This window comes from Seriola aureovittata, chromosome 2 (genome assembly GCF_021018895.1).
Source record: "Seriola aureovittata isolate HTS-2021-v1 ecotype China chromosome 2, ASM2101889v1, whole genome shotgun sequence".
Classification (NCBI taxonomy): Eukaryota; Metazoa; Chordata; class Actinopteri; order Carangiformes; family Carangidae; genus Seriola; species Seriola aureovittata.
Genome location: NC_079365.1, coordinates 7,312,882 through 7,322,448, shown reverse-complemented (window position 1 = coordinate 7,322,448; position 9,567 = coordinate 7,312,882). Strand labels below are relative to the sequence as shown.

At 42.6% G+C, this 9,567-nt stretch overlaps 1 protein-coding gene across 1 annotated transcript; it reads right to left on the bottom strand.

The window, feature by feature from the left end:
* Positions 1–453: 453 nt before the first annotated feature.
* snai1a (snail family zinc finger 1a) lies at positions 454–4,022 on the bottom strand. Its single transcript, XM_056365389.1, has 3 exons — positions 3,727–4,022; positions 2,683–3,201; positions 454–1,950 (listed from the first exon to the last, which is right to left on the bottom strand). Exons 1-3 carry the CDS (start codon positions 3,800–3,802, stop codon positions 1,766–1,768), a joined length of 780 nt encoding a protein of 259 aa, XP_056221364.1. The 5' UTR covers positions 3,803–4,022; the 3' UTR covers positions 454–1,765.
* Positions 4,023–9,567: the final 5,545 nt, after the last annotated feature.

Genomic DNA, 9,567 nt, shown 5'->3' with positions numbered 1-9,567 from the left:
ACGTAGCTTACTAGAATTCCACTTTAGGTTCATTTCAAGAGCTACAGAGAGCACGTATGAATCCACATTAAATCTTCGGATTGATTGAAAACACATGTTGACTTTCAGTCAAGATTTCTTTTAACGGTACATGCAAACGTGCACTCACGTTCACATTCCCAGCAGTGTTTGCACAGTGACAGTGAGAAGTAGATGGCAGGTGGAAACTGGAAGCAGGTGCATTCATTTGTTCCCATCCATCACATGGTGTGTTCACCTGCACATCTGCAATTTTACTTCAATACAATGGTCAGTTCACGCGCCACACCTAATGTCATGATGCTGAGCAGTTAATGAGCAACCAGAACTTTTTATAACTAACGTATCAAGGGCGCCCATTTCCACATCATATCAAAAAGGAGATAAAGGTGTAGCAGTGTGGACTTTTTACACTAATGCAAATGACAGGGCAAGTTTTAATAAACATAAATTATTTTATTGAATGAAAATTTATCAATTACATATTACAAGAAATAGATGAACACACAAGCATAGTACAAAATTGAAATAACACATTTGCACATTGCACTATAAAACACTGCCATAAATTGTTTCGTAAAGTTAAAAATTCATCTTTGTAGTGTCCATTTACAGGGTTTGATCACATATGAGGAAACCATGTCTTCATGGTGTAAACTTTAAAAATCTTTGGTCCCAGCCTTATTGCATTTTCAAACAGTTTGGTGCTAATTTCTACTAATACTGCAATCAATGGTTTTCTAACTGAGGTAAAAAAAAAGGCAGTTTTGGTTTCAAAAGCAAAACAATTTGAAGGCACAAACTCATTTAAGTTACAAAATATGGCTTTGGCTGGTATTATTAACACTGTGGTAACCTTGAGTGCATGGCTTATATTGTCATCCAGGTTGCAGTGGAGCTGCAAAAATGAAGCTTCTTTGGAAAATAACAACAGACAGAACAGCTTTTCCTATCTCTGAAACTTATCAGATTAAAGACAAGGTTTGGATGTAGTCAAAATAGAAGCTTAAAAGGATCCCCACTGGTGGAAAAGACTAACTGATGCCATTCTTTTGTGATGACATGCTTCCTCTTTTTTTCTTAAGCAAACCAAGGGCATCGGAAGTCACCTGCTATCAACCGGCGAAGGTCATGGCTGTAGCACCTGTTAGCACCTCGTCTATCTACACCACAGTACCAGGGACAGCTGTGTGTGCATTTGCTTTTGTGTGTGTGTGTGTGTGTGTGTGTGTGTGTATGTATGTGTATGTGTGTGTGTGCGTGTGTGTTTTGAGGCACGCTGAGAGATTTATTCCACCCACGCACCCCTACCTCTCAGCAGCTGTGTCTAGGCCATGATCCTGAGTTGGCCGGCACCAGGACAGAGACAGGAAAGAACACCTCTTACCCCTCTGAGTTCACTACATATTTGGTCTTTGGAATGGGCACAATAGCAACAAAGGGGCTGATATCAAGTGAGTGTCAGCATTGCTCAGTTCAGATTTGGTCCAGCCTCAAGACTTGGAAGAAAAAATCTGCTCCTCAGCTGTTTTTTTCATGGAACAGAGAAGCTAAGAGGCTTGTAAAGTCAGATCCATAATGAGGCTTGATTCCCTCCAGGTCTCTTAAAGCAGGCCATTTCACGCTGTTTGTGGCCTTATGGGTCATCAACAGGCCAGCTGGGCTTGTGTAGACCCCCTCTCTGTGTCCACCGGCCCTCCACTGCCCTGAGCTCTGAATGGGTCCCTCTGTCTCTCTCCATGAAGTCTCACACCGTGGTGGAGCAGCACCCCGAGGAGCTGTGTTTCTGCAGCAATGACATGCGGCTGAAGGTGCGAGAGCAGACGCCACACTGGTACTTTTTCACCTCGGCGTGGGTCTGCAGATGAGCCCGCAGGTTGGAGCGGTCAGCGAAGGCCCGGTTGCAGTGGGGGCAGGAGAACGGACGCTCACCTGGACAGAAATGGGTGTAAACACATGTCATATGACTTCAGTGGTACTCTCTTTAGATGTGGCTATAACGACTGACGTCATAGTAACAACAGTCAGGCGCCTCTGAGTTCACAAGAGCTTCCCATTAACACCTCACACACACACAAACACACACACAGACACAGACAAACACACACACGAACACACACACACATTCTGGAGATAATGAAGAAGCACGTGGTAGGCTGGTGGGGTCAGAGCCTGACTGAATTAGCATGATTCAATAAGAGCCAAATGAGATTAGCATTCTGACAAGTTGCTGCAGGTACTAAATGCTCACAGATAGTGGAGAGCCTTCAGGGCCTCATGTAAACCTTTTGTCACTCATGTGCCTCTATTTTGTCGTCTTCCCCAGCCAGCCGTGATAAGATAATTAGCTGACGAGTCATTGTTGCTGGGACATTAAACACAATGGGTGATCAATGAGCACAGGGTCTACACAGGGCTTCCCTATGTGACAATGTCTGCTGATCAAGTGCTGAGCTCATCAAACTGATTGTCATGGATATCCCTCGCAGTTACTTCACAGCCCCAGTGATGAGGGAGTGACCTGGTGACTCACAATGACAGCAACTCAGATGTAGATTCACTGTTTTACTGCAACACGTACACTGATTTCCTCAGTCATGAATTGGAAACTTAGCAGACGAGGGAGGGTGTGTAAAGTAGAAATTCTGTAAACACAAATCTTACCTGTGTGTGTGCGGATGTGGCCGCGCAGCAGCCACGGCCTGGAGAAAGCCTTTCCACAGGTGGTGCACACACAGGGCAGGGTGTGTGAGCGGATGTGCATCTTCAGAGCCCCCAGGCTGGTGTACTCTTTGGGGCAGTGTTTGCAGAGGAAGGCTGGCCTGGCTGCTGTGACGGGGGCCTCTCTCTCCTCCTCCTCCTCCGGGGGACTGACGTGAGCCATAACGCCAGTGCATTTCATCCGCTGGCGAGGGGCATATGTGTGTACGGGTTCGGGGCTGGGGGGGTCTGATGTGCGTCCTTCATCCTCCTCTCCGCTGCTGCTGGCGCTGCTACTGAGGCTGGACGGGGAGCTGAGGTCCAGGGGGCCTGGGGCAACAGAGGGCTCTGTTTGGGAGGTGGGCAGGTAGAGGGTGGGCAGGACACTCAGGTCCCACACCAGACCTGTTGTGAAGCAGGTGGCAGCAGAGGTGTTGTCTCCTGATGTGAGCTCAGCAAGAGGATATATCTCCAGTGAAATGTCTGAGAAGAGAGGGAGGAGGATGGTTAAAACACAGAGCTGGTGTGGGACGGTAAACCAAAATTCAGTAACATTTGATTGAATTATAGAAGAACAGACAACAGGTTCTCCATTTGAATGACACTTCACATACTTTCAACAACTACAGATACTCTGTTTGTACCTATTTTGGTTGTAAATTCTTGTTTTTCTCTACATTTACTGAGCATGGAGCTGGAGCCATGGGAGGGTTTCATGGGCCGTTTCCTCCCACGTATTCACAAGGGCTTGTAACATGAATGGTGCTCTGTCTGGTTGCAGAAAGGGGGGAAAGTGCATCTAACGGGCCCCGACTTGAACGGGGAGGTGCCTGGTTTGTAGTTGAACCAGGCACAAATACATTCAACTTAGAAAATGTAGTTTCATTTTACTATAAACGAACAAATACACTCAAGAGAACTTTTTTTTGTTGTTTTTAACCTGGTTTGCGCACTTATGTAAAGATGCCTCCACAACCCATTCAAGAATAAAACAACTTCTCAACTCACCATTCTGACATTCAAGTTCACTGTAGTTTGGCTTTTGTTTGGCGAAGTACTTCTTGACCAAGAAAGATCGAGGCATTGTCCTTTTTGAGCGTCAAATAACTGTGCGTAAAAAGTAGGCTATCCTGTGGTCACGGCGCAAAAAGTTTCACCGAAGAATAAAGAAGTAGATCAAACCGTGGTCCTCGGATCCGTGGTGAACAGAGATATATCCTCCTGTGGTCCACAAGTTACGGTGGACTTGAGCAGACAACTGAGAGTGCAGCTTTCATGAAGAATGACTAAATGCTGGCCTCTGTTCTGAAATACTCTGACACAGGCGGTAGGGGTGTGCTCGCCCCGAGGGCCCTCCCCACCTCCCGTATCACCGCACAAATGCGCAGGAAGAAGCCTTTCTGCTCACACACTTTACAACAACAAAAACATGAGTCTCACAGCGTTTAAAGACGGGAATCCAGCGGCGCTGACCCGCAGACAAGAAAAGGTGAAGGAACTGTAGCAAATGACTTTAATTACTGTAAGAAACTGACCGCGTGAGTGTCATAAAGTATAGCCCCACACTGTGGCACCGTGTGCTCCAATTATCCAGACGTGGATGGATGGAAATGTGATTAAAACAACACCGGGGCTCATAGTGTGAACACTGGTATTAGGACTTCATGTTGTTTCCGATATGTGCCGAGAAACATACACTCATTCATCCTTCCATTGTATTGGACTATTCGTCAGTCTAGTCTAACGTGACTAATTCAAAGTCTGCAGTTAATTTAACCTGCATGTCTGGATGTGAGGATGACACTGGCCTGTGCCCATTTTATCACACAGCCAGTTACCGGTGTTACATGTGTAGCCTAATTGTAACTTTCATTAAAGTGAAATTAATTAAGAGGACGGCACTGACTCTTCTTTGGTTGAAATAAGACTGGGCCATGTTTTAACAAAGTGACTATTCATTTGGTGGAGTCCCGGTCTCATCAGTCCTTTGACCTGCCACCTTCATTTATTAATATGACACACTGATGCACTTGCCACTGTATCAATTGCAGAGCCTTCAACAGCCTCATTAGAGTAACTGCACCATCTTCTGGAAGAAAGTGAGTAATGACATATGACCAGTTCATGCTAAGAAACACTAGGTGGCGGTCTATGACAGATGTTCACAATTAATCAGAGCAGGGTTTCAGGCTTGTCTCAAATGTGAAATTACATCTGCCCTCCGAGGTCAACGGATGTTTCTATTAATATCTTTGCGATAATAGATATTAGAAATATGGTTTGAATGTTGTTAGAATCATTTGACTCCTAAATTTCCGTTTCATACTCATTCATATTCCCTTTCAGATTGTACATGAATCAAAGCCAAAGGCAGAAGGCCTCTAAGCAGGCCTCTAAATTTTGTTTAAAAGCAGAGTAACAGACAACGCTTCGACTCAGTGATTTTACAAAATCTCATTTTAGGCATTTACTAAACATTTATCTACTATTTCATTCATATATTGCACTTTTTTTTATGAACCTAAGAACCTAAGACTTTGGTATACACATTTCATCCACATCATCCATGTTTTCACACGAAAAAACTGGGCTTCAGTTTTAACAAATAAAATAACAAATTATTCTTTTGCATATTTCAAAGAGTGTCAAAAAAATAGGTCTCATTTTAGAAAGAGCTGAGATAGTTCTGAAAATTGTAATATAAACACTTGGGCATTATGATGTATGCAACCTTTTAAAAGGCAAATTTAAGAAATAATGTTGGCTAGAAATTGAGAAAATACCCTTCGACCTCAGAGGGTTAAACAAAGTGTGACTTAAAAAGTTCTAACAGATACAGTAAAAATCCGTCCTCACTGTCCTCTCCTCATCCTCATTAACAATGAAATATGGACTGAACTTCAAAATACTGTGATGAATAATAAATTGCAGCACTTTAACAAAACATTTTAATCACAGCAGCAGTAAAATCATTAAAATTCCCCTTCTCTCATTCATTTGGATGTTTAACCATTGTGCAGAATGATGTGTGTGCAGAGTTTGACACTGGAGCTGCTGAAAACCATATGGTCAAATTAAATGCGTGTGATGTGGAAACTTGAAGCCACCAGTGCACATAGACTGAGAACTGATTTTCAGTGATGTAGGAGACGTATTGTGTCCAGTATAACATTTTGAGGATTTCTTACTCAAAGCAGAGTATTGCAGGAGTGTCATATATTTTTCTGATAAAGATTAAGAAGTGTGTATATGGGAAAAATTGGTGTTTTATTTGTACAGCTTACAACATATAACTGTTGGCAAACTGGTGCAAAAGACGCTGCACAGTGGCATCTGGTAATCACTATGATCTTACAGCCAAACAGTGAAAGGTTCATTTCTTACCTTGATGCTTTTTGTGTATCTTGAGGCTGATACTACTTATGTACTACATACTCTCCGTTATTAAGGAATATCTCGTTGTACTTTGGTAGTTACCATTCCTGTGCCTGGCAGCTGCGAAGAACCAAAGAAGTTTGTCGGGAACTATCTTGAGAGCACAGTTTGCTCTTTGACGAGAATCAAACTAAACCGCACACTCACTCCGCGGCCTCTGATTGGTTGTTTTGTTCGTAGGGGGCGGGGACATGGGCGGCTCCTCTGTTTCCAGAGATCGGTTGAATATTTGAAATGTAAAACAACAGCCTTGTTTGGGTGGTGCAGTTATAATCTTTGGGCTTTTAAAAACCTTGAGATATCTGTGAAAATTTGACACTCCACTATGGTCTGCGAGTCAAACTGAGAGACACAGACGGCAGGTAAGAAGACGCTGTGGAGCTGCAGCTAATTTACAGCAATACATACGGTAGACAAAACAATAGGTTGTCAGCATTACTATAATAGATATTGAACACATTTTGTTCACGTATTAACCTAAATGTGATGTGCTGTGTACTGCTGGTTGTCACTGCCTGTCTGAGTTAGTTTGGTTGCAGCTGCAGCTGCAGCATTATAACGTTATTAATTCATCCCTGAGGACACTATGATGCTGAACACAGGATGTATGAAATGCGTTTAAATTTACAATTAGTAGTATTTTTTAATCCTGTTATCTCTCCCATTATTTATGAGATGTGCACCGAATTGCATGCTACTGAGTGTAAACACAACACAGTGGCAATATAACACCATTACAGTTTGTGTGCACTGCGGAAATGAATTCAGTGTCAGTTATAATTGTAGAGCAATGGCTCAACGTTGAGCCATTGAAATGTGCAGACCCAGCTTTGCACTGACAAGATGTTTGATAAAGGGAGCCCCTCCCCCACATATCAAGAACCAGATGGACGCTAACAATGAAATTCTAGGGGGATTGGGAATCATTATTCAAACCAATGCGTTTGAAGAAATTTCATTGGACGTCCCAGTCAGCTGACCAAACATTGCCTGAATTTTGAAACATAATTATAAAGGAAGGGTCTCATGGCATCACCTACTCCCAAACAGTCAAAGATGGATTAGTTAAGAGTTACTGAAGCGAGGCAGTGATGCTTTATGATCATGCCCATGACTGTTTTTTTCTTGTCTGAAGCAGCTAAAAACACCTGAGCGTCCTGCTGTACAAAGAAAGGAAGGAGGACAAAACACACCAAGGGAACACAAAGGAAAGATGTTCAAAACCATCACCCGTCTGTTGTTTGGGGGAGAGGAGGAGACCCCTGAAAAAGTCAAGTCTGGAGAAGTGGTGGAAGAAGAGTGGCTTGTTGTCAGTCATCAAGGTCAGCCATGTAACTGAAAAACACTTAATTTCCCAGAGAAACTCTTATATTTAGAATATCTGTAATATGATAAAATAAATACAAATAAACAGGCATTTGTTGTAGATCACTGATGTTTTCATCATTACAATTTGAATGGTAGGTAGGTAATTGTAGGTAGGTACAGTTGAAATCAGATCACAGTAATCATAAAGACTTACTTATTACATATTATTATTGACATAATGTTATTTATACATCACAATCATGTTGATGTCACATTTGATGGCGTCACAGAGGACCTACTTTTAAGCCAAGAAAGGATCTAAACAGAAACATAATCAAACTGAAAAATCTTTTTCCTAAAGGTCTGTTTGGCTCATACCACATTTTTCAGTAATCGACCTGTTATTTGCTCAACCAGAGAGCTGTGCATCTAAATGTTATACATTCTTACTGTCTCCTCGTGTGTCCACAGAGACAAGTTCAGCAGAGAACCAGGATGCAGAGCTGACTGACACCCAACCATCAAACTCTGCTCCTCATGGCAATGCAGTTGCCAACATGGAAACTAATACAAGGTGAGGAGGCAAGAGAGATGTTGCTCTCTGTAGGCCTGGTAGAATTTTAACTTCAAGAAATTGAAAATTGTTGCAACTTTATTCAATTTCCCACCCGTTTAACTTCACTTCTCTCAAGGTTTTTAAATTCACAAACTTGCTTGTGTTTCTCTCCAGTGTATTAGATCCAGAGCCCACAGTTCAAAGCAGCAGCACCACCAGTGGAGCCATCTCTGACCCTTTCTCTCAGCCTAAAGCTCTGGCAGAGTTGACACAGTTAACCTGCAACCAGAAGGCTAAGGCCTGGGCAGAGCGGCACCACATGTCCCGTAACGCCATTCAGCGCCAGAACCGTGTTCACCAAGGTGTCCAACACCATTCCTTCCACCTCCAACAGCCAGGGCATCGCAACCTCAGCCATTGAAGCTCTGGTTATAAACCAGGAAATAATCTTTAAGTGTACATTATACACAATAAACACACACTATAATACACACACACACACACACACACACACACACACACACACACACACACAAACACACATTAGAGTCGACCAAAAAAGCATTACTCCATCCGTTTACAAACTTTAAGTTTTGTGCTGATTTAAGCTATAGATCTGATCTAGATTTAACTCATTATAACACTTGACAACTGATGCCAGTTACTAGGCAGCTACATTATAACCTGTACTGTATATGAATTTGGGTGGAAGATGTTTTCTTGTTTGTGTGCATGTGAATTTATACATGTGGACGAGAAAAGTGCAGCCTATGCAAAATGTATCCTCAAAGTGATTAGATTTGTGTATTGACATGCATTTACTTTACTAAATGTACTTGGTTTAAAACCTTTTATACAGCAATAAAAAGTATGACTTTGCAGTTTGTGCTTCATTTATGAGTCAAATCATAATGTCCAAATGACACTGAACTACCCACAGTTGACAGGTGCAAATGTTGAGATCTCATTGGTTGGGAGGTAATTGCACCTGCTGTGCTCAATCACATGTTATTCTGAGGGAGGAGTGCTGTTCATGTGGCACAATAGTGTACCATAAGGAAGGTTCCTGTTTTCTTGAATGGACTTTGCCCTGTAGTGAATACAGGGAGGATGGATGTTTCTCCTGAAACAAAACTTAACAAGCAATCAACATGTAGTTACAGAAGTTTTGCTGATTCATGTCAGTTGGCTGATGGCTCATCAGGCGGTGACTTCAGCTGTGAACTGAATAAAAACCACGGTGAGAGGATACAGGTACAGTGTGAAGTGATGGTTTACAATCCTAGCTCTCAACACACAAGATGCTGCTGGATTTCTTTCCAATTTGAACCTGCCATGATGCTAATTTGCAGCACTGCAGGTGTACACCTGATTAGATGTTGAGGGAGAAAACGGGCAGTATCTCTGGGTCCTGAGGACCTGGGCTGAAAACGTTAATCAAGATCTGCCTGGCAAAATCATCACATTTCCACTGCTAAAGGTTTGCATGTTGTTACTTTGCTGCTGCCACAGATCTCAGCCATCTCCCAAAAGAGATCCCTCTGAAGGAA

Coding starts and splice junctions, on each gene's coding strand:
- snai1a (XM_056365389.1), bottom strand. CDS start 3,802: ATGCCTCGATCTTTCTTGGTCAAGAAGTACTTCGCCAAACAAAAGCCA. Junction 3,202..3,726: donor TGAACTTGAATGTCAGAATG/GTGAGTTGAGAA, acceptor CTCTCTTCTCAG/ACATTTCACTGGAGATATAT. Junction 1,951..2,682: donor CCACATCCGCACACACACAG/GTAAGATTTGTG, acceptor ATTTCTGTCCAG/GTGAGCGTCCGTTCTCCTGC.